This window comes from Neophocaena asiaeorientalis, unplaced genomic scaffold (genome assembly GCF_003031525.2).
Source record: "Neophocaena asiaeorientalis asiaeorientalis breed wild unplaced genomic scaffold, Neophocaena_asiaeorientalis_V1.1 scaffold29, whole genome shotgun sequence".
NCBI lineage: Eukaryota > Metazoa > Chordata > Mammalia > Artiodactyla > Phocoenidae > Neophocaena > Neophocaena asiaeorientalis.
In genome coordinates this window covers 4,649,137-4,673,514 of record NW_020174423.1, presented here as the reverse complement: position 1 = coordinate 4,673,514, position 24,378 = coordinate 4,649,137, and the positions used below count along the sequence as shown (strand labels likewise).

Below are 24,378 nucleotides of genomic sequence, written 5' to 3'. Positions count from 1 at the left end.
ATAGTGTTTGTAACTAATGATACAGTGATATCATCCACATGAGTAAATGTTCAACAATGCCATTAGAAGTGAATTTTGATAAGTATTTATTTATATATGGTGTGTCCATATGAGATGTGAGATGATCAGATGGGTTAGAATTATCCTATCCTCAGGCAATGGTGGTATGTAAGAGATGCATTTTACCCATACATATCTGTTGAGCTCGTCCCCTAATTGAAGACTCTCTGTCTGCCCAAGGATGATTCCGTCTAGCTGCCCTGTCCTGAAATAATGGGCTGTGTTTTCGGTGTGGCCATAGTTAACTGGGGTTGGGATGTATGTTTCCCAGCTCTACGCCAGATCACAAAGAGCCTGATGCCGTGACTGCATCTTTTTTGTAAATCATGCTGGGCTCTGGATGGGGAGGCAGCTGGGGTTCAGCCAGGCCTGGCTCAGGAGCTAAGGGTGTCCTTCGCCCTCCATAAAGGCAGCCTCCACTCAGAGCCTTGATAGCAGGTGTCCTGAAGAACACTTCACTCGCTTTTTGGAAGGTTCTCTGAAGCATGGAGAGCAGGCCGAGTTTCCCAGGGCCCGGGAAGGAAGTAGACACAGTTATGCCCACACCCCTGCAGGCACCTTGGGCTCTCTGGCCTCTAGAGTGACGCCCATCCTCCCCTCCTCTAGGTCCCCTGGCCCCCAAGCTGTGATTGCCCGTAGGAGCCTTCCTTGCCTTGGAGTGTTGTTCCACAGACTGGGGGGTAAGGTGGGGAGAGGAATGGGGGAGTCTCATCTACAAGCTGCAGCTGAGAGGACTCCTCCCATCTCTACCTCCTGGAAATTTCCCTGAGATAGACCTAGTACAAGGGCATCCCAGCACCAGGAAAGACTCTATAGGCTAGATGTGCATGGAACACACAGCCCACTGCCCTGTGAGCTCCTGGAGGTTAGAGACTGGATCTTATTTGGAGCCTGAGTTCCAGGCCTGGCCCACAGGAGATGCTCTATAAAGTTCAATGAATGAGAGAGTGAATGGGCAGAGACCACCAGTCTTTTCATCCTGTGGCACCTGGCACAGGGTCCACCCCTGCCCAGTAGCCTTCAGTGGCTCTCCACTGTCTCCCCCAGTTTCCAGTCGAGTGCCTTGATTTGGCAGTGATGGAGAACCCCTTCCTCCCCTCCTGAGCCCCACCCAGGTCTTCCCTGCTCCTTCCAGTTCTTATGGGGGCAGCTCCCCTATCCTCTGAGTAAGCCCTGTACCTCCAGCCCATCCTGTCTCCACTTAGGACAACGTCCCTATCCCACCCTGCTGGCGGAAACCCAGCCCAGGGCCAGCATCACCCCCATGGGGAACTTCATGCCCCTCTCGCCTGCTGGGAGCAGCTCTGCTCCACCCACTGAAGGCAGGCTCCACTAGGACCTCTCGTGGCCCCACCTCACCCTGTGGCTGTCTGTGCTCAGATCTAGAACCAGTGTGGCAGAGTAGAAAGAACACTGAACTTGAGAGCCCAAAGACTGGGTTTAAATCCTATAGCTCCCATGCTGGGCAAGGGAATTGACCTCATATGTAAACTGGGAATGATCATTTCTGCCTCTCTCTCAGGACCTCTGTGTGGCACAGGGAGAGATATTCATTGGGAAGCTTGTCAATTGCCATAAACCCTAAGGTACTCTTGTTATGGTCTTGCTTCCCACTGCTGGACTGCCCCACACTGAGGAGAGGGCTGAGGTAGCATCCTTGCCTTGCTGCCTGGAGACCCACTCCCAGGGCCAGGCCTGCCCGCCTTGTGGAGCTCCAGAAATGGACCACCCTGGGAGGAGTCAGACTCAGGAACCCAGGGACTACCTTCTTCTAGCAAGTGGAGGGTGCTGATGGGGATCTGAGCCACAAGCATAGGGCACTGGGAATTTCCGTTGGGTATACTCCTACTCTGGCCACCAGAGGTGGGTGTGCAAATGCAAAGGCCTTTTCCAACCTGATGTCTCCCAGCTTGACTTTGAAGGACAGAAGCAACCCTGAGCAGGGCAAGAGGAGTGTATTAGTCTGCTTAGGCTGCCATCATGAAATACTGTAGGCTGGGTGGCTTAAACAGCAGAAATGTATTGTCTCACAGTTCTGTAGACTGGAAGTCCAAGATCAAGGTGCCAGTATGGTTAGGTTCTGGTGAGAACCCTCCTCTTGGCTTGCAGATGGATGCCTTCTTGCTGTGTCCTCCCATGCCAGAGAGAGAGAGAATAAGCTGTCTTGTGTCTCTTCTTAGAAGGGCACTAATCCCATCATGGGGGCCCCACCCTCATGACCTCAACTAACCCTAATCACCTCCCAAAGGCCCCACCTCCAAACACCAGCACGCTGGGAGTTAGGGCTTCAACATATTAATTTGGGGGGAAACACAATTCAGTCCATCACAGAGAGTGAAGGCAAAAGACCACCTTTACCCTCGTGTATTCACATTAGAGGTTTAATGGAACAGAAGGAAACTTAAAGATCTTTCCTTTCTTTTGTGGGAAACAGGCACAGGGAGAAAACTGGTGCCCTCAAGCTGGCCCTAGGGGTCAGTGACAGAGTCAGGACTAGAACTGGGGTCTCCTGACTTCAGGATCTCTTACCCAATGTGAGATACCCTTTAAAAGTACATCTCGGGCTTCCCTGGTGGCGCAGTGGTTGAGAGTCCGCCTGCCGATGCAGGGGACATGGGTTCGTGCCCCAGTCTGGGAAGATCCCACATGCCGCGGAGCGGCTGGGCCCGTGAGCCATGGCCGCTGAGCCTGCGCGTCCGGAGCCTGTGCTCCGTAATGGGAGAGGCCACACAGTGAGAGGCCCGTGTACAGCAAAAAAAAAAAAAAAGTACATCTCAGTTCAGCTGCTTCTGTTCTCTCTGAGAAAGAGCCTACACAGAGTTAGCAAACGAATGGCTGCTCCTAGTTTTATTATTTTAAAAAGCCAGCAAATGGTGTAATTCTATCTCTCGGCCTTGGTTACCCTCTTGGCAGGTGGCCACTGTGGCTTTCTCCCTCTGGGGTTGGAGTTGGTTTTAATAACCTCCTACGTGGAGCCCCAGACACAGGATTGCTGTTTGTCATCGCCACAGAGGTGTGAGTCCTCAGAACACATCACCCCATGACTGCTGCACCGCAGATGTGCATGAGTCACCATGAGTCACGTGCATGTGGAATCCAGATGTGAGGAGTGCAGGCTGTATCAGTGTGTGGGGCTGTTAGACACGGGCCCTAAAAACCTGTGCTATGTCCTGAAACTTCTGCTCACCTTGATCACAAATCGCAGACCCCATTCACGATGAGGGATTAATTAATGTGTAGACCTGCCTCCTTACATGTGAAAAAAAGAGGATCCTTCTTTTAGAGGGAAAATGTTTTCTTCCTGCACCCTGAGATTTCTCCTAAGTCCTCTCATCCATTTCACTTAAGTGATGGTTCCCAATCAAGTCTGTCCTCACTCTCGTCTCTGGATTTGAGTCTAGGTACTTCCTTAAGCTCTTGGTTCATTGATTCTCAGTCTCCACAAGTATTTACCATGTACCTGCATTTTTGTGCTGGTCATATAGTGCTGGGCACTGGGCATCCCTGGGGTTGATGCAGGTTCAGTTTCTGCCCTGACAGTGTTTAAAGTTTCTCAGGGAGGAAGGATATTAAAGATGGATCATCCATTCTGTGTGATGAGAGTCATGATATGGGAAGAAGAGGTGTCACAGGGGCGTGTGGCAGGGACCCTCACCTAGTCTAGAGAAAGTCTCCTGAGAAAGAGATGTTTGATCCAACACCTAGAGATTGATGGAGGGAGCTAGCCAGAGATGGAGAGTGTTATGGACTGAATGCTTGTGTCCTCCCCAAATTCATATGTTGAGAGTCTAACCCCCAAGGTGATGGTGTTAGGAGGTGGGGCCTTTGGGATGTGATTAGGTCATGAGGGTGGAGCCCTTATGAATGGGATTCGTGCCCACAGAGCTCTCCAGCCCCTTCCACCATGTGAGAATACAGGAAGTCTGTGACCCGGAGGAGGGCTCTCACCCAACCATGCAGGTACCCTGATCTCAGACTTCCAGCTTCCAGAACTGTGAGCAATACATTTCTATTGTTTATAAGCCACTCGGTCTGTGGTATTTTGTCATAGCAGCCTGAAAGGACTAAAACGGAAGTGAGCAGTCTTCCCAGGCATAGGAAATAGCACATGCAAGCCCAGGGTCCAGAGAGTGAACTGAAGGAAGCTGAGTGTACTGAGTACTGAGTACTAAACATTGAGTACTGAGTACTAAGTACTGAGTGTGAGAGGGAGACTGGAGCCTGGAGAAGCAGCTGGGACAAATCACCTGCAACATTTAGAGTTACATTAAACCATTTAGAGACCCAGCCTCCCTTGAGAAAACCATTTTAGTTTGTCTTCTGAGAATCTAGCAGCCTATCTGAGCAGACTCTGCTGACCCTGCTGGGCTAGGATGACCACTGGATGTGCAGCTGGACCAGGGAACATGGAGGTGATAGACTTGTGATCTAATCACGCCTCTGCCCCCAGCACAGCTGACACTAATCATCTCTGCAGGGTAAGGGGCCTTGTGAAAGTCACTTCCTCTCTGTGGCCATCAGTTTCCTGGACTCTAAAGGAAGGAGTTGGACCAGTTCATCCCCAAGGTCCCTTGCAGCCTGAGAACGAGGGTAGAGCCTGGCAGAGTAAGTGCTCTGCTAACACTTGCTGAATGAATGAATTCTTGTCGGGGTGCCCACCATTCTCCCCAGGCTGAAGGCACCCCATGATCGTGAGTCAGGGGTGGTGGCTCTCTTTGCCTGTTAGGGAACCACTGAAGTGCTTTCGTAGTGGGAGTACCTTTGGCTCTGGGGAGAAGCTGACTCCAAGCTGGTTTCCAGACTTGGTGACTGGAGGGCAGCTAGAGCCTGTGGTCGGGGAGTTACCACGTGTAGTTCTCTAATTATGAGTGACCGGAATGTCCCTGATGTGCAGAAACTGGACATTTTGCTGAACAAATATGAATTGAGTTCTGCAAGGCTGGTACATGGGAGAGAAAGGGGAGCCCAGCTGACCGCCAGCATCCCCACCGCATGGGTTCTGATTTAAAACACCTGCACAAAACCCCTGGGCGGTGGATCTAGTTACCCTCGGTTTTCAGAGTAGAAAACTGAGGAAATGTTTCCTTGTACTCAGCAGGCGTTTGCTGAGGACCTGTTGTGGGCCAAGCATTAAGTTAGGTCCACAGAGAGGAGGGCAGATGCAGCCCGTGGTCCCCTGGAGGTCAGAGCCCATGGGAGCGTAGTTCAGTGAGGAGGTGGGCACAGATCCAGAGCAACCACATAACTAACTGTTCAGTGACAGCTGTGATGTTACCAGAGCGGGCAGATGCCTGGTGCTTTGGGCCCTATGCGGGGGGCGGGTCTGGGAAAACATCTGGAGGAGGTGGCAGAGGAAGGAGGGGCAGAGGAACGGCTGTGCAGAACCCTGTGCGGGGAGAGCTTCTGGCTTGGTACTGAGGTTCTGAAAGAAAGTACTCAGAGTTGGGGGGGTGTGGATGAGATGACGCAGCAGGGCAGGTCCCGCGAACCTCACCGATGATTCTGTGTCTTATCCAGACTCTTGGACGCTTAAAGGACTCTTAAAGGATCTCAGGCAGAGGGAAGGAGTGATGTGAGCAGATTCACATTTTGGAAAGAGGACTTGGGCTGAGTCGGGGAGGATGGGCTGGAGGGCCTTTAGTAGACGATGTAATAATAGCCCAAGAGAAAGACGATAGCGTGTGGTTCATGATGGTGGAGGTGCAGAATCATCTGGACACTTGGGAAGGTCTCTGAACATAAGTTCTGGGTCCAGTGCCAGCATCTCACCCCTGGTGGTTTACTGGAATCATTTGTGGGGCTTTTAAAACATCCAGAAGCCCAGGCGGCACCCTGGACCCCCAGAAATAGAGATTATCTTACGGTGATTGATGCAACCTCCTTGGAGGACAATTTGAAAATATGTATCCAGTTGTAAATGTTCATTCTCTTTAAGCAGGCAGTTCCACTTCTAGATGTTTATCTTTCAGACATGCTTTCACATTGTCTGCAAAACTACAGGCACACGAATATCCATTGCAATAATGTTTGTAATAGCAAAGCCTAGGAACCACCTAAACGCCCTTCCAATAAGAAACTGGTTAGGGGACTTCCTGATGGCGCAGGGTTAAGAATCCCCCTGCCAATGCAGGGGACACAGGTTTGATGCCTGGTCCAGGAAGATCCCACATGCCGCGGAGCAGCTAAGCCCGTGCGCACAACTACTGAGCCCGTGCACCTAGAGTCTGTGCTTCGCAACAAGAGAAGCCACCGCAATGAGAAGCCCGCACACCTCAACAAAGAGTAGCCCCCGCTCACCGCAACTAGCCCGTATGCAGCAACGAAGAACCAATGCAGCCAAAAATAAATAATTTTTTAAATAAAGTATATCAAATTATTGATACACTTCATATGTGCCAGGGTATCTGCAGGAGAGAATTCCAGAACTGAAGTTGCCGGGTCAAAGGTACATTTTGTACTTTTGGTAGATATTGCCAGCTATCCCTCCATAGGGGAAGTCCGCCCTTAATATGTTTGAATTTTGAACGATGGGCCTGTTTTGCCTTGAAAATAATCTCTGCAAGTGACTGATGCTCACCAGAGGTTGAGAACTGCAGCTCTCCTCTCTCTTGATCACATGCTCTAAGCGGGTGAGGAGGGGAAAGGTTAAAAACCCAAACTCTCTACATGCTTTTAAAGCATGCACACAACAAAATTTCCAAACAGCTATTAGTACAAAAGCCCAGGAGAGCTCAGAAGCTGGACTGGGAGCTCCTGGGATAGTCTGCAGCAAGAGTGGATACGCCCCCTGAGAACAGGGGCTTCAGGCTCAGCAGGCTCCTGATAAAGGATAGCAGTGCCACTCTGCCTCATACAGGCTCAGACCACCATGGCTCGGCGTGGGAGAAGCTGGGGGACGATGACCTTTCAGGGTCCCTGCACCGAGACAATTACTCTTCAAAACTGCAGCCTGAGATGGAGCTATGGGGACAGGACAGGGCATGGGGGAAACTCCAGAAACAAGGGGTGTGGGTTTCCGTGGTGGCGCAGCGGTTAAGAATCCGCCTGCCAGTGCAGGGGACACGGGTTCGAGCCCTGGACCGGGAAGATCCCACGGAGCAGCTAAGCCCGTGCGCCACAACTACTGAGCCTGCACTCTAGAGCCCACGAGCCACAACTGCTGAAGCCGCGCACCTAGAGCCTGTGCTCCACAGCAAGAGAAGCCCGCGTGCAGCAACGAAGACCCAACACAGCCAAAAATATAAATAAATAAATAATTTTATTAAAAAAAAAAAAAGAAGGGGTGTGCTCATGGGGGTCTGTCTGGATTATGGCTTGGCAAGACTGGACTGAAAGAGTTATGTATAGCTATTTTATTGCATTGGAAAATGGAGTCTTCTTAATATAAATTCATGGTGAGGAAAAAAGTGCTCGCCTCCACAGCCAGCCAGCTGTCTGTATTATGGATCACTCAACTGCATTTCTACTCAACACTGTGTGAGGGATTACCCCAAGCCATCGGGTGATGTTCTGCATTAATAATGAGTCTAGATTGTGCCCAGAGAAGTAAGTCATATTCAGAGCAAAGAGGAAGGGACAGCTCTGCTTTGACTCTCCTCTGCAGTTATGTTAGTTGATGTAATGCCTTCCCATTGTACAACGATTTTGGCAGCACTTCTGCCCAAACGAAGACAAGCACAATTCCCTTAATGTTTGGAAGCTTACTTTAGAATATAGCAACGCAGTGTAGCTAGGGAAAACATTTATTTAGCTAGGGATTTATTATCAGAAGATTACATGTTTAATCCGGTGCTATCACTTATTAGCATTTGATGTTGGCAAGCCACTAATCTTCCCAAACTGTAGTTTCCCTAGCTGGTAAAGGAGAACAACAGCTGCTTTAATTAATGCATAGGGTGGTTCTCAGGACTCCCTTCCAAAAAAATACTGCAGAAATGTCTCAGAAAAAAGCGTACGGTTTGCGCCTGACTGTAAAAGTGATTATGCACTTTGGAGCATTTATTTAGTAACCTCAAGTCATATCCGTTGTAGAAATTCTCCTCAATCTGAAATGATAGCGTTGACTCTCAGAATTATGTCTGGTTCTTATAAAAAATCACTTCCCATCTATCCTCAGTAATGGGTTTTTTAACTATCAGCCTGGTTTTCACAGGTTCACAAACCTGCTCCCGCAGAAGCTGCCCCAGCCATGTGGACGGCACTGCCATTCTGCAGTTGCTCAGTCCTGTAACCTCAGAGTCACCTGTGACTCTTCTGTCATATCCATATAAAGATAAACTCTATATCAACCCATCAGCAAAGCTTGTAGGCTCTACCTTCAAAGTACAGGCACAGTCTGACCCCTCTCACCAGCCTGTCTGGGCCACCAGGATCAGTGCACTGGGTTTCTTCCAGCTCTCCGTGCTCCAGCCTTACCTGTGCCCCATTCTGTGCACAGTAGTCCTTTAAAAATAAAGTCAGTTCATGTCTCTCCACTGCTCAGAACCATCCAGTGACCCCTTCTTACTTAGATGCAACCACTGCCTGTGACTCCCACGTGGTCTATCCCGGCTTATCACTTGCCTGGCCCCCTGGTCTCCTTACCTTTCCTGAAACGTGCCACACCCACTCCTACCACTGCCATTTGCAGATGCTGTTCTCCTTGGGTGCTGTTCTTTCCAAACACTACGTATTCACTCATCTCTTTCTTCAGGGCTCTGCTCAGCGTCACCTTCTCTGACTGCAGCATGTAAAATAACAAGCCCTCCCTATGCCCCAAACCAGCGGGCACTCTCCATCCCCCTTATCCTACTTTTCTCCATAACACCTTCCCCATCTAACATATATATTTGTTTGTCTGTTGTTTGTCTTGTCCCCTCTTTCCTCCCACCCTTGCCACCAAATGTAAACTTCACAAAAGCAGAAACTTGGTTTTATTCATTGTTACGTCCCCAGACCCTAGAAGAGTACCTGACTCAGAGAGAAGGGACTCATGAAATATTCCACAACTTGGTGAACAAATGAATGAATGACTGGATGGATGGATGACCAAAGTAGGACACATACATGCATACATAAGCAGATATGTAGATAAGCTGACATTACAGTTATATGATAATCAATGATGTGGAACTTATTTTCCAATATTTATAGGCCATTTTTATCTCTCTTGTAACTTTTCTTTCCATGTCTTTTGTTCATTTTTCCTATGGAGATGATCACATTGTTTTATTTTATGTGCTCTTTATATATTAAGAATTTTTGCTCATAGACATGCTTTCTATTTTGAAATGTGCCGTGTGGGATAAAGTACTGCTTTCATTTAAGGTGTCTGAAATGTCTTATAAGATTGAATAAGTAGCTAATGTATGAATCATTTCCTTTTTCTCTTTCTCTAATTCCAATTGGATTGTCAGAATTGGACTCTTGTGCTTTGGGGAACCATGGTTGTGAACATTCGTGTGTAAGCAGTGGAGGCTCGTTTGTGTGCCAGTGCTTTGAAGGGTATATACTCCGTGAAGATAGGAAAACCTGCAGAAGTAAGTTTTTATTGGAGTGGGCTCACATTACTGTATCTGACCTCTGCATGAAATCCACCGTCCTGATCTCTGTGTATCAGTTCCTCTCAAAAACCAATGCCACAAGACCACTAAATGTAATGTGGGATCCTGGATCAGAAAAACATGACTTTGGCTTAAAAACTAAGGAAATATAAATAAGCTATGGACTTTAGTTGATATTACTGTATCAGTAATGGTCCATTAATTGTTAACAAACGTGTCACACTAGTATGTTAATAATAGTGGAAACTGGGTAAACGGAGTTTATAGATCTAAAACTGTCCTAAATAATAAAGTCTATTAAAAAGAAAACAAACAAATGGACAAATGAAAAAAGTCAGTGCCAGAGCTACAACTGAAGATGTTCATTTATGCCCTGTGGAAAGAAACGACAGGTTGGCAGTGTGCTCTACTGGAGTCTGAAATCCAGTATTCTATCAGCTTCTAGCTCTGCCATTTATTAGCTGGGCAAGTTGCTTAACTTCTCTGAGCCTCTGTTTCTTTATCTTTAATAGTACTGTTGTTGTTGTTTCTGGTGGCACAAATCCCTCTTAGAGACCACCTTATGGTGAGGCCATTCTACGTCTCAGAAAGCAAGGCCTCTTAGATGGGGCCAAGACACGTCTCTATATAGTCAAAGGGGCGTGTGTAACCCTGAGCAAATGATTCCCACCCCTATCAGTTGTCTTTTTCTTAAGCTTCTCAAAAGTACTTTACAAAGAACAACTCATATTTCACATTTGAAGAAAAGATGGGTAACTGAAAGTATTTTTCTCATTTTTCAGAAAGGAAAGGTAAGGTTAAGTCATTCTCCAAAGCCATATGTCAGGGAAAAAGCCAAAATTAGATTTCAGTGCCACTAATCTAAATTGAGGTTTAATCTCCTAAGTAATCATACCAACAGTGTTTCCTTTCTGATGTCACAAACTCATCTGCAGAAAGCTGATGATGGATTGCGTATTTATGAGACACTGAAGTAGGTGCTGGTGAGTGACGGTGGTGGTGATAGTGAGGAAGTTGGGAGAGTGAGCCCGAATTGGAGCCGCTGAAGTTCATCCTCAGTTTTACCTTCCTCCCCACGGATCACTGAGCTCAGGTGGCCCTGGAGTCCAGTGGCTGAGATGGATGGAAATTCCCAGGTGAAGCCCAGGGAAACCTGATGTTGGTAACATTTAACTTGCTCTGCTATCCACAGGGAAAGATACCTGCCAAGCAGTAGACCACGGCTGTGAACACATTTGTGTGAACAGTGACGAGTCGTACATCTGCAAGTGCTTGGAGGGATTCCGACTCGCTGAGGATGGGAAACACTGCAGAAGTAAGTGGCTTCAAGGGAGAGGTGGACTTTTCCATCTGTGGGTCTTGTTCACTTGGAGAACTTCATTAAGCATTGAAAGTCTTCCTTTATAATCAGTGTCACTACTGTAAGTTCCTGCCTTGGGTGCTCTGAAACTGTTGTGCTAGTGATCAGTACAATAGACCCTTAGTTCTTCAAGAATTTCTCAGTCAAGATCCTGAGTTGTCAGGCTTTTCGCTGCTTTTCACTTTCTCCCAGCTATAGGCCCTTTCCACAAGAGTTGTGCGGTGCTCAGAGCCTAGCACGGTGCCTGGCTAGCCACTGGATGGGATTAGAATCTCTGCCAGCAATCTCTGTAAGGGTCGAAGAACAGTTATAGTGCTGTTTCTTCTTGGAAAACCTTATAAGTAAGGGCAGAAGGTGCGAGAAGGGCCGAAAGGATTTTCTGTGAGTCTTGTTTATCCATTCTATCATTTGCTTCTGTAGGTCACTCAAAACAGATTCTGAGAGTTTACTTAGAAGGTATATTGGTCAGGGTTCTCCAGAGAACCAGTAAAATGTGTGTGTGTGTGTGTGTGTGTGTGTATAGATCGATAAATAGACAGAGAATCTGTAGGGCAGGCTGGCAGGCTGGAGACCCAGGGAAGAACCGATGTTGCAGCTGTAATCCAGAGGCAGTCTGGAAGCAGAATTCCCTCTTCCTTTTGGGGAATTCAGTCTTTTTTTCTCTAAAGGTCTTCAAGATAAGGCCCACCCACAATATGGAGGATAACCTGCTTTACTCAAAGTCTCCTGATTTAAATGTTAATCTCATCTAAAAAAAATACCTTCACAGCAACATCTAGACTGGTGTTTGATGCCTAGACAAGGTGACACATCAAGTTAACCATCACAGCCCCCAACAGAAGAGACAGGGTTGGCCGAGCTCAGTGAGGTGGGCAGTAGACAAGAACAGGGTGGGGATTTTTCCTCCACTGTGAGATTCTGAGCTGTTAATCCCTACTTTGGGTGATCTTGATACTGTCTACTTGCTTTTGTGATACTCTGCTCCGGTGGGCAGAATGTTCTTTTTTTTTAGTTAAAAAAAAAAAATTCACTCGCTGTTGAGGTTGATTTGGGGGAATATCCTCATGGATACCCGAAATAACTGGGGGCCTCCACAGGTCAACCTTAGTGGGGTGGGGACAGCTCATTCCTCATTCTTCTGCCAGGAAGAGGGGCTTCTACTGTTAGTGAGAAGTTCTGTCTGAAAAACCGATTCCTGGGATGCCCGTGGGTCCGTGGCCTCCGTGGCCTGACTCTGCAGGGCTCCCTACACTAGCCTATGTTTTGCCTTCACAAGGGGGCGTCCTTCTACGGAGCCCATGGCTGCAGTTCTGCCCATTATGTCTGCCTGAGCCATTTGTTCATGCTTCTCTTTCTGTAAGCATGGGCACACGTGCATCATTTCTTCATTCAACATATTTTTTGCTCAATAAGTTGAGCTATTTGTACACAATTGTACACAAGGCACAACTTCTTCCTGTGAAATTTGATTGCTAAATCAAATCCCACCATTCCCACTTCCAGAGGAATCTGTAGTCACTGATTCCAATTTTGTAGGAAGCTTCTCCTTTTAGGGAGCTAATGACCGAAAAGAACCAGAGAGCCAAAGGCTTTCATGCCGTGGAGGAGGACTACTCAGGACACATCCTGCTTCAGCTGTGTCATCAACTGGTTGTACGACCTTGGGCAACTCTGTGAAACTTCGTTTCTTCATTTATACCTTGGGTATAATTATCCCTGCCCTCCTGTTTCCACAGGATGTTGTGAAGATTAAAAGGCTGTAACTACTCTGGAGAGTTTAAAGTATCTCACACATGAGAAATGTTCATCAGACAATTAAAACTGAAGCGTTTGGGATGTCTATGGGGAAAAATTCAGTAGCTTGGGAAAACCAAAACTCAAAGCACATCGAACAATTCTAAAAATTAACAATAAATCCGGGACACCTGATCACCCATCTTACCACACAGTTTCATGGGAGCTAGAGCTTTCTGAGAGGTTTCCTTTACCATGCCCTATCCTCAGTTAATTAGACTGAAAAGGGGGATGTTATAGAGGAAGTTTGAATAGAGATTTTTTTAATGGATTATTTCTATGATCTGTCCTGTTCAATCCAGCTCATTTCTACATTGATGAGGTTGCTTAACTTCCTTCATTACCCTCAGGGAAGGATGTCTGCAAATCAACCCACCACGGCTGTGAACACATTTGTGTTAATCGTGGCAGTTCTTACATCTGCAAATGCTCAAAGGGATTTATTCTAGCTGAGGATGGAAGACGGTGCAAAAGTAAGTGATCTCAACTTGGTATTTTTGCCTTAATTTGGTTTGGGAGCAATTGCTTGTTGGAGTATTTGCAGGAAATAAATCCCTCACCTCTGCTTCTACCATAGATATAAATGTGTATGCATAGATACAGAATGGGGAAGAGAGAGCTTAACTGCACCTATGACAAAACTTACGGTTTTAGTTGACAGTAAGTTCACTATCAGCTAAGAGGCTAGAATGATCCTAGCTGAATAAGAATATCTGGAATGAGGGAGGTAAGACTTGTGCTTTTAAACTTAAAAAATAATACCTCTAAAGTAGCAGAAAAAATTTTGAGTTATTTTATCATCTCAGAGTAGAGAAGAATTTTCTAAACATGACATGAAACATAAAAGCCATAAAAGAAAAAAAAGGGAAAATGTACAGTGAGAGATTAAAGCTACCATACATTTTTTTTACCTGTTAGTTATCAGAGTTCAAAAAGTTTGATGATTCCTTATATTGGCTTATATATTTTTTTTTTTTTTGGCTGCACTGGGTCTTAGTTGCAGCACACAGGATCTTCATTGCCACATGTGGGATCTTTTAGTTGCGGCACACAAACACTTAGTTGTGGCACGTGAACTCTTAGTTGCGTCATGTGGGATCTAGTTCCCTGACCAGGTATCAAACTCAGGCCCCTGCATTGGGAGCGTGGAGACTTTAGCCACTGGACCACCAGGGAAGTCTCCAGCAATGGTATGTTGTGATAGGCAATTGTAAATTTATCACTAGGCGTCTGAATTGGTACAACTTTTAGGAGGGCAATTTGGTGATATTTTAAAGGCAGTTCCAGTTCTAGGAGTTTATCCCACAGATAAGTGCATGTGTTCTTATCACATAAGAACACATAGCCATATTTAAAGGGATATTTTGTGCAGCGTTATTTGCAGTAGCAAAAATGGGCAATAAGGTAAATGTCTATCCATAAGATACTGATTAAATAAATTATGGTACATCTATACAATAGAATACTATACAGCTGTTAAAAGGAATGAAGCAGCTCTAGATGTATCCCCAAGATATTTTAGGTGAAAAAAGCATGGTACTGAATGGTTTTTATAGTATGTTACCATTGATGTGTTTTGCAAAAGGCTCTCTCTAACCTATATTCTCTGTCTCAATATAGATATAGCTATATAGGTAGATAGAGATGGAGATATATAGATATAGATACCCTTTGTAGTGTTTGAACTTTGTCCCATGTGCATGTAATATTTTTTTTTAGAAAAAAAATAAAGAAAAAGGATAGAGACAAGATTTAGAAAGCATCATGGTGGGGAAGTTCAATACGATGTCAAGTGAAAAATAAAGGAAGATCTATGTAGAAAAAAAGACTTGAGGTACCTTTCAAATACCAAACTGACAATCTCCTCACCTATTATTTATATGACACTCCCCCCCAAACCCCAGGGAAAGAAAGGACATTGGGGAGAAGCTACAGCTGAGTATGAGGACAAAGACACTTTGTCTCAGAGAAGCTGTGTGATTAATTAGTTACGATCGTGAGCTTCGACAGACCTGGATTTGAACACCCTATTCATACATTTGTGTGACCTTGGAGAAATTATTTAACTTGAGTCTCAGTTTCTTCGTATAATATGAAGACAGTACCTCACAGAATCGTCATGAGGAATACATGATATCATGTATTTAAAGGTGTTTAGCCCAGTGCTGGCACATTCCAATTGCTCGACAAATGATAGCTACAAATGTAATCATCAACAGCAGAGCTGTCTACAGATGGGGCTTCAGTGGTGAAGTGATGAGTTCCTCATCAGGAGAGGTGTTCAGGTCCAGGCTGAATGAATGGCTACTGGGTAGGGATGCAGTAAAGATATGAGCAACAGGAGTGGCTGGACCAGTGGCTTTTAAAGGTCTTGTCCAACCCTGAAATTCTGGAACTCTGAAAATTAAGTTCAGAAAGCAAAACACTGCTCCGTTCCAGTCTCATTGACTTAACTACCCAAAGAAAACATCCAAGGAAAGCTGAGTGACCTTCCTGCAAACAAGTAGCCAGCAAGAGGGACTGTCATTCTCCCTGGATCTAAAAGTGAGAGTCTGGCACCTCTCTCCCTGATGCTCTTCCACTCGACCTAGGATTCTTGTTTCCTGGCGAAGCCTTCTACACCCCTCTATGCATGGAGGCTGCAGGTGTTGGTTTCATTCTGTAAGAAAAGAGTATATGGGGAGGAAGAGAAAACAGATTCACTGCTGGAAAATTATTTCACTATTTCTGAAATCTGCTGGAGAGTCACGTGCACAGTCCTTGAGATTCAGGCTATGAATGTAAATGAAGCTCTGAATTGGCCTTTTCCTCTTTCATTAATAACAGATCAATAGGTTGGGTAAAGAGGATAAGCACTTAACGAAGAAAGAGAGGAACCCAACTCTTCCAACACACACACACACAATTACATTAGCATGTTAGTTAAGCCCAGGAATAGAAATATTTTTGCACATGTGTCTTTACTTCCTAATATTGCTGTGCTTCATTTTCAAATATTAGACAGCTGCTTGATATGTAAAAGAGAATGTATATTGCGTACTGTAGACTGTTTGAAATGAGATCATTCATTTGGGATCTGTAAAGTTTTCTTATGCAGCCTTAAATAACAAAAAAATCTCTCTACACCCAGTTTGCTTACGTATTTGCATAAAGCTTTTACTGTCACCCATCTGAGATGCCTGGAAAACTTCCATATAGATAAAGAATTCACAGTGATAATTCAGTTTAAAACTTTAAAAGGTCAATAGGGGGGAATTCCCTGGCGGTCCAGTGGTTGGGACTCCGTGCTTTCACTGCCGAGGGCCCAGGTTCGCCGAGGGCCCAGATTCGGTCCCTGGTTGGGGAGCTAGGATCCCACAGGCTGTGTGGCTCGGCCAAAAAAAAAAAAGAAAAAGTCAATAGGATACTTACGGGTGTGCTACCCAATGGACACCACCTCCTTCGTTTATCCTGTCAACAAGCATTTATTTAACAACTCTTGTGTGCCAGGTATTGGAGGTACAGAAATTAATGAGAAATGGCTACTGCTGAGGAGGAACTGGCAGACTAGAGGAGGAAACTGACACATAATTGACTAGCTGTTGTACAGCGTGGAGCACTGCACAGAGTACACTGGACTATAAGCAACGTGGTGTCAGGGATTTTGCTTTGGTCACTGTTGCAATCCTACTGCACTGACTGCCTTACACAAAGCAGGTGCTCAATAAACAATTTTTTGTCCACTAAATTAGTAGTGTTAGGGCTACACAGAGAGTAACTAAGACAAGCTGGGTTACTAGGAAATCTCCCTGGAAGAGGTGATGGCCGAGCTGAACTGGAAGACTTTCCAAGTCCGTTGTCTGTCAGATGCCAGCACCGGGGTGATATCACCCGCCTGGAGTAAAGTTATTGGAATCTTTTGGGTGCTGTCAGACCCTTCAGAGTACTGTAGACACAGTCCCTCCCAGACCTGGCTGCCGGTGACCCAGGGTACAGTGTGGACCTGGTTTCCAATTTGTGCATCTGCTGTGTTTTTGCTGGTGGAAAATACAACTTTTTAACAATTTAACAAGCCGCATATAAAGGCAATTCTGAGCATTACTGTTGCTCGTTACTCTCCCTACACTTTCTGTCTGTCCTGTGTATTAGGTAAAGAATAAAGGTGGCTCTCCCAAGTGGTTATACCTCCGGTGGAAGCACAGTTTTTTGTGGTTTTTTTTTGCGGTACGTGGGCCTCTCACTGATGTGACCTCTCCCGTTGCGGAGCACAGGATCCGGACGCACAGGCTCAGCGGCCATGGCTCATGGGCCTAGCGGCTCCGCGGCATGTGGGATCTTTCTGGACCGGGGCACGAACCCGTGTCCCCTGCATCGGCAGGCGGACTCTCAACCACTGCGCCACCAGGGAAGCCCAGTGGAAGCCCAGTTTTCTTCTCTTGTGCATAAGTGATTTTTATCATTTAACTAGCTCAACTTTCCTTTCATTCCTGTAGGATGCACTGAAGGCCCAGTTGACCTGGTCTTTGTGATCGATGGATCCAAGAGCCTCGGAGAAGAGAATTTTGAGATTGTGAAGCAGTTTGTCACTGGAATTATAGATTCCTTGGCAATTTCCCCAAAAGCCGCTCGAGTGGGGCTGCTCCAGTATTCCACGCAGGTCCGCACAGAGTTTACACTGAGAAACTTCAGCTCGGCCAAAGACATGAAAAAAGCTGTGGCCCACATGAAATACATGGGCAAGGGCTCTATGACTGGACTGGCTCTGAAACACATGTTTGAGAGAAGTTTTACCCAAGTAGAAGGGGCCAGGCCGCTCTCCGCACGGGTACCCAGAGTGGTCATCGTGTTAACAGATGGACGGGCTCAGGATGATGTCTCCGAGTGGGCCAGTAAAGCCCAGGCCAAAGGTAATATGGGATGGAGGTGTGGTTTACACCACTCAAGGTTCGGGTTTCTTAAACTCACTTGGTGTTCACATGGGGCCACAGGAGTGAGATTCTTTGAGGGGACAGAAAGGCTTCCTCTCCCCACTGTTACACACCTTTACTAAACTGCCACCTAGTGGCCTTAAAGGCACCCCACAGGAGTTAAAGGACTCAGGAAGGATACGAAAATCCTGCGGACTGGAAGGTTGGTCTACTCACAGACTATACCTGAGTAATCATCTACTGTGATTTACTAGCCAGGGTGTGACCGCCAGAGCAGAGAATCAATCCTGCACGTGCTATTTAACCAGAGAAATACACAACAGTTCCCAGACACTGGTCTGGTTGCTTTAGAATCACCTGAAGAGCTTGATAAAAATAGACTCCTGGTAGGAGGAACGCTTACCAATAGTTTTTTTTCCTTTTGTAAGCAATGCTTCCAGTGAACACTCTGGGAGTGCAGTGGACTTAGGACAGCGAATACTCTTGTGTTTGCAGGAGGCAAAAGTTAACTTTCGAGAAAATCAAAATGTCAGACAAAATCATGACTCTAAACTCTTGTTGCTCAGTAGAGCTCAGCCTCTTCTCTGAGGTTTGTCTGACTCCATGTATAATGCAGGGGGGACTTTTGGTTACTTCATTTGTGTCTAGATGTCAAGTGTGGTGGGGGAATATGGCTCTTGACGAAAGGAAACCCAAAAGCTATGATGGTTGGTGGAGAGAGCTTGAGGGAAAGTGTCTGGATTCCTTGGGGAGATGAGAAACCTTGAGGTTGTGAAGCAGTTTGCTTGAAAGCTGCTTTCTTTAAGAAGTTGTCGTGGGCACATTGCTGCAGCAGGTCCTATAAGCGGGAAAGGATATGTACCAACCAGGGCTCCATCCAAGACTTTATGGACTCAGTGCCTCCGTCAGGCATGGAACACAGTACATGTGTGACCAGTCCTTGCTGACTGAGTGAACAAAGGGTGAAAGTGCTGGCAATAGCACTGGTGAACTCCGTTCCTGCTCACAGAAAGGCTGGTTCACGTCAACATTCAGTCACTCTCTTCACAGAGGCCGTTTTATTGATATTGCTTACGTCACTCTTTTTTTCTGAACCCAATAGAGTAGGAGCCACAAAAAGTGCCCTGCCTGAATCATCTGGGTGGATTTTAAAACTGGCTGCTCACACGCAGTTCCCCTGCTTCTAGACTAGCTTACCTGAGCCTATGTCAAACCCACAGGCCCCTCTAATCTGCATTCTTAAAATGTATAGGGGAAAGCACCCCGTCTCCAAAATCAGTTGTCAACCCTTTTATTTGTCTCATTGAAGCCAGTCTACCTTACTCTTACCCAAATTTCCACGAATCCTCCAAAGACAGGTGGTGGAAGAAACATGTTTACTTGGTTCTTGAATCAACAAGATTTATCTGAAGTGACATCCTCTAACGAATTTAATTACTCCTACGTATAGCTAACACAATCTTAAAATAGTAGTTATCCTTTTTAGGAAGCTGTGCATAAAGTCACTGGGCTCTCAGACAAATATGCTGAACTTGGCTGTTGACCTGATATAGACTTTAGAACGAGGCCAACTCTTGCCCTTTGGCTTAAAGAGCCATTTTTATGTCTATTTTTTTAAAAATAATCTAGTCTAATGAATTAGCCAGAATAAGATATACCTGCTGAAAAATGTTGAAAATCAAGCAGAACTTAGGTTCTTATTATGTTTTACTTTCAGTTGAAGAGGATATTGGGGAAGGGAGTCTAATGATTCATTTTGTTTAGAAAAGCTTTTGGAACAATCTCATATGCCTCTTGAAATCTAAGGTTGATACTTGGGTTTGTTCTTTTTTTCTGACTTAGAGGATTTCCATTGGTCTGCAGATTCTCCTTTTCAGCTCAGCACCTCCTCACAAGGCTTTGTCCTCCCAAGATGGGTGGGCAGAATACAGCTTCACTTGGCCACAGGTCACTTAAAGTTCCTATCTGTACCTCTGAGAAGTAGAAACTAGGTTACAAGGTCATAAACTGACCTGTTTCTTAGAATTCTCCCAGAAGAGATTCTCATTTAGTAAGCCATAAGGTAGTGCTCTTTTCTACTTTACCACAAGGCTAATTCAGGGAAAAGTTGAAGATTTGTTAATGACCTTGTCCAGAGCTGAGCAACAGGTTGGTGGTCTAGCTCCCCAACCTCTCCTTCATGCCTCACCTTCCTCTCGCTTGGATCCCTCTTTTGCTCACAAGGCCAAAACAAAAATGATGCAAAAGTAAAGGGAGGTTGACATGGACCCCTCAAATCACACCACTTATTAATGTCTAGCTGGCTTTGGGTGCAGTACACACAACTTCCAGATCCTGGGAATACAACTCTAACTACTGTGTTTTTTCAATTTAAGTAAAGTTGGTTTACAATGTTGTGTTAGTTTCAGGTGTACACCAAAGTGATTCACATTATATATATATCACATATATATAATCACACAGATATATTATTCTTTTTCAGATTCTTTTCCATTATAGGTTATCATAAGGTATTGAATATAGTTCCCTGTGCTGTACAGTAGGACCCTGTTGTCTATTTTATATATAGTAGTGTGTATCTGTTAATCCCAAGCTCCTATTTTATCCCTCCCGGCCCCTTTCCTCTTTGGTAACCATAAGTTTGTTTTCCATGTCTGTGTAACTACCCTGTTCTTAACTTGCTCTGTTCCTTAGGTGTAACCATGTATGCTGTTGGGGTAGGGAAAGCCATTGAGGAAGAACTACAAGAGATTGCCTCTGAGCCCACAGAAGAGCATCTCTTCTATGCCGAAGACTTCAGCACGATGGGCGAGATAAGTGATAAACTACGGAAAGGCATATGTGAAGGTAGTATAGCTTACGTCTAGGAGAGACCTTAGCAAACAGAGCAGCATGTGAATGAGAAATTCTCAACCCATTCCTTCAAAGTGCTCAAAAAAGTGCCTCCCTTATAGGCAGGGCCAGTGACGCCCAGAAACACTAAGCACAAAAAGTGGAATGGGGGAGAGAGAAGACAAAATAATAGCTAACGTTGCTTGAGCACTTGCTCTGTACTGAGCAGTGTGATGAGTGTTCTGACACACGGCAAAATGCCTAATCCTCACAGAAACCCTATGGAGATGATCACGTAACTAGAAAAAACCATTATATGAATCAGGAAAGCTGATGCACAATTTTGCGATACACCTGTAACTAGAGTGGAAAGGGATGGTAGTCCTTCCAAGCTCACTGATGAAAATGTAAAGAATGCCCTCTTGCATGGACTACTTCTGTTTACAGAACATTAAACTGCCCTTTAGAATTTAGAATTTCTTATGTATAGGAGCCCCTCGTGCTTTTCTCCAGTTCACTATTGTGCCAGGTGTCCTTGCATATAGCAGTTCTGCCCATTTTTCCTTTTACTTCTGTCCCAGCTTCAGTCGCCAGTAAAATCCCAGTCAAAGTGATGTGTCTTATTCCTCCACAGCAAAGAGCACTGGGATGAAAGAGGCCAGAAAGGGAAGGCCTTTCAGATTTCTAAGGCAACTTGATAATGTTTTGCCTCTAAGCTCTTTCACTTAAGCTGAAACACCTCAAATGGAGCTGCTGCCACTGCAACTTAACCCTTGGACAAACTTAATTTTTTTTTCCCACCCTACCTTCTAGACATAACATTTTTGGGGATATTCTTAAGATGCATTTAAGGGATCCAGGCTTCTCTTACTAGAGAGAACTGCCCTAGAAAGGCCTTAAGATTATCGGGGGAACCAAGTGCTTTTGTGAATCGGTGGTGTTACCAAATCAAACCAGAACATCCTGGGTGGTGGCAGGTAGGTAAGGAGTTGGTCTGGGACCAGTTTCCTAAAGAACACACGCGCCCATGTGGACAACTGTCACTCTTTTGGTCATCTTTTACCTCTCAGCTCTGGAAGACTCTGGTGGAAGACGGGATTCCCCAGCAGGGGAACTGCCAAAGAGGGCCCGCCAGCCAACAGGTACATTTTTTAAAAGCAGTATTTTTAGAATCTTTGGTTGATACTTACACCATGGTTTCCCCACAGACAAAAGCTGTTCCATCACACAGGAAACATTTACACTTTTTTAGCCATAGTTGGTAATAGCCTCTCTGCTGACAGTCTTTCTGCCATAGTATGTCCCAAAATAAAGCTATGTACCCCATTCTAGGAATACCAAGTACCTTACTCTGACAGCTGATGGCTATATTATAACCACAACCGTGTTAAACAGGTTTGACTTCAGTTTTCTTTCTCTTTACAGAATCTGAGCCAGTCACCATAAATATACGAGACATACTTTCCTGTTCTAATTTTGCAGTGCAACACAGATATCTGTTTGAAGAAAACAATCTTGCACGGTCTACACAAAAACTTTTCCATCCGACAAAATCCTCAGGTAATTCCAAGTAAAATATTACTATAGGGTAATTTGCTATCAGCCTCTCAACTTGCCAACAAACTCAGCTTAAGGGAGGACAGGAAAGGAGGAAGTAGGAGAGGGGGAAAGAGAAGAACTTAAGGAAAATGAGAACTAAGAGAATAGACTAAAAGAAAGTGGAGTAGTCCTCCCGCAGTCCACAGTAAAGGCCCCTTCCAGCACTGGAAGCACATACAGCCCTTTCCTGGTATTTACTGGATCTGGCTGCATGGAAAAAGCTGAACATTTCTTTTATTATGGTTTCCTTCATATGCTGATTCAGTCCTACTGTTATGCGTCTGGGAAGTTTGGTGGGTTATGCAGTTGAACACTTTCCATCTGCTTTCTTAGGAAGTCCTTTGGCAGAAAAACACAATCAATGCAAATGTGAAAACCTTATAATGTTCCAGAACCTTGCAAATGAAGAAGTAAGAAAATTAACCCAGCGCTATATCCTTTTCTAATGTTATGCTTCTGAATGGAATGCAAAGAATATTACCACAACTTCAAAAAATTCTATATATGGGTATATATCAAATGAAGTCATTTCCACAAAGTCAAGAACAGTGAACTCCAAGAAAGGCTTTTTCTTAAGCAGACTGATAGGTGCTTGGGAGCCAAGGGCAAGCCAAGCTTCCGGCACAGGTCAAGCACTTAGCTGCTATCTGCGGTTGGTTCTAGGAGGTTTAGCAGTAAGGCCAGTCAGTATGCAAGGTAAAGAAAAAAGACTTATTTAACTCCTTCTCTGCTGGGAGGAAATGAAAGCTATATTCCAGATCTGAAGTGCATTAAAGATACAGTGCGTATAGGCAAAGAATTATGTAGAATGAAGAGGTTTCAAAGTCTTTTACCTAAACTCCAAACCCTTCCTTTGGCCCCAAGCCACGCTGCGGCCACATTTGGTCAGTGTGTAGGTTTAGAGGACTGGGGTGGGTTTTTTTTTTGTTTGGCAGCAGAGATCTTTTTTATCAGCACTCTAAGATGAAACATTCTACCAAGGCAACAGCAGGATCCAATGATTCATTAAAACATTACAAATAAAAGGGATGCTTTGGGATAATGGAGAAATGAGGATTCAGTGCTTTTATACACTGAACACACCCTGCCAACTGCTCTGAACTTAAAATTATAGTAAGCTTATTAAAGCTGCCTGATATCTAGCTCAACATGCATCAACTAGTCTAAAGGGAAATGGTTTAATTCTGAATTATTTCTGTGCAAATGGGTTTATAAAATAAAGAACAGCATACAGCCATTCCCTCTCTGAAAACTGGAAATATGCTCCATAAAGTAAAGTAAAATAATCTGACAGTGTTTAATATAGGTGATGAATCCAGGCTCTCATTCTGCCATTGAGGGAGCAGGTGGAGGGTATTAAGAAGCTTCAGGGGGGCTTCCCTGGTGGTGCAGTGGTTGAGAGTCCGCCTGCCGATGCAGGGGACACGGGTTCGTGCCCCGGTCTGGGAAGATCCCACATGCCGCGGAGCGGCTGGGCCCGTGAGCCATGGCCACTGAGCCTGTGTGTCCGGAGCCTGTGCTCCGCAGCGGGAGAGGCTACAGAAAAGAAGCTTCAGGAAGGAAGACAAATGTTTATTGTAATGCTCCTCTGCTCTGCCTTTTCCCAGCCCACCTCTGAGAATTTTACCTCACAAGAGAATAAGGCAGTTATATAGAAAAGAGAATAGGTTGGGACTTCCCTGGCAGTCCAGTGGTTAAGACTTTGCCTTCCAATGCAGGGGTGCGGGTTCAATCCCTGATCAGGGAGCTAGGATCCCACGTGCCTCGCTGCCAAAAACCCAAAACATAAAACAGAAGCAATATTGTAACAAATTCAATAAAAACTTTAAAAATGGTCCACATCCAAAAAAAGAAAAAAAATCTTAAAAATCATAAAAAAAATAATAAAAGAGCATAGGTCAGAAGTCTTCAAGGCTGCTACACTTTGGTCCTATCATCATTGGTGAAAACTCCCCATCTTTCTTCATCTCTTCTGATGTCATATCTTACTTTCCAAGGCCTAATCCTTTTGTTTTCTTCTCTTCACCTCATTCCCAACATTATCAGTTTGGCTTCAAGAGGTGTGCTATGGCAAATTAATTTATAAGCAACAGGGGTGTGAGTAGAATTAAAATTTTTAATAAGAAAAATTTGAACTATCTGGCTTTAAAGTTAAAAAAAAAAAAAGAGTATTTAACCCCATACAGATTTACAGTCTTGATAGCACATGCTAATGAGTTACTATAAACTTATAAGTCAGAATTTTAAAATACTTAACAGAAATGGGAAAAAAAAAACCCCAAAG

The 24,378-nt window shown here is 45.0% G+C and overlaps 1 protein-coding gene across 3 annotated transcripts in view; it reads left to right on the top strand.

Moving 5' to 3' along the window:
- MATN2 (matrilin 2) overlaps nucleotides 1-24,378 on the top strand; it is a 138,713-nt gene that overhangs the window by 113,677 nt on the left and 658 nt on the right. Inside the window, exons 10-17 of one of the 3 annotated variants that reach the window (XM_024756583.1) lie at nucleotides 9,456-9,578; nucleotides 10,795-10,917; nucleotides 13,107-13,229; nucleotides 17,229-17,642; nucleotides 20,358-20,510; nucleotides 21,566-21,637; nucleotides 21,978-22,055; nucleotides 22,428-22,526. In XM_024756583.1, the coding sequence (XP_024612351.1) occupies nucleotides 9,456-9,578; nucleotides 10,795-10,917; nucleotides 13,107-13,229; nucleotides 17,229-17,642; nucleotides 20,358-20,510; nucleotides 21,566-21,637; nucleotides 21,978-22,055; nucleotides 22,428-22,526 (1,185 nt within the window). Of the gene's footprint in view, nucleotides 1-9,455; nucleotides 9,579-10,794; nucleotides 10,918-13,106; nucleotides 13,230-17,228; nucleotides 17,643-20,357; nucleotides 20,511-21,565; nucleotides 21,638-21,920; nucleotides 22,056-22,427; nucleotides 22,527-24,378 lie in introns of all 3 variants that reach the window. The other 2 variants (XM_024756581.1, XM_024756584.1) reach the window with 2 other exon arrangements.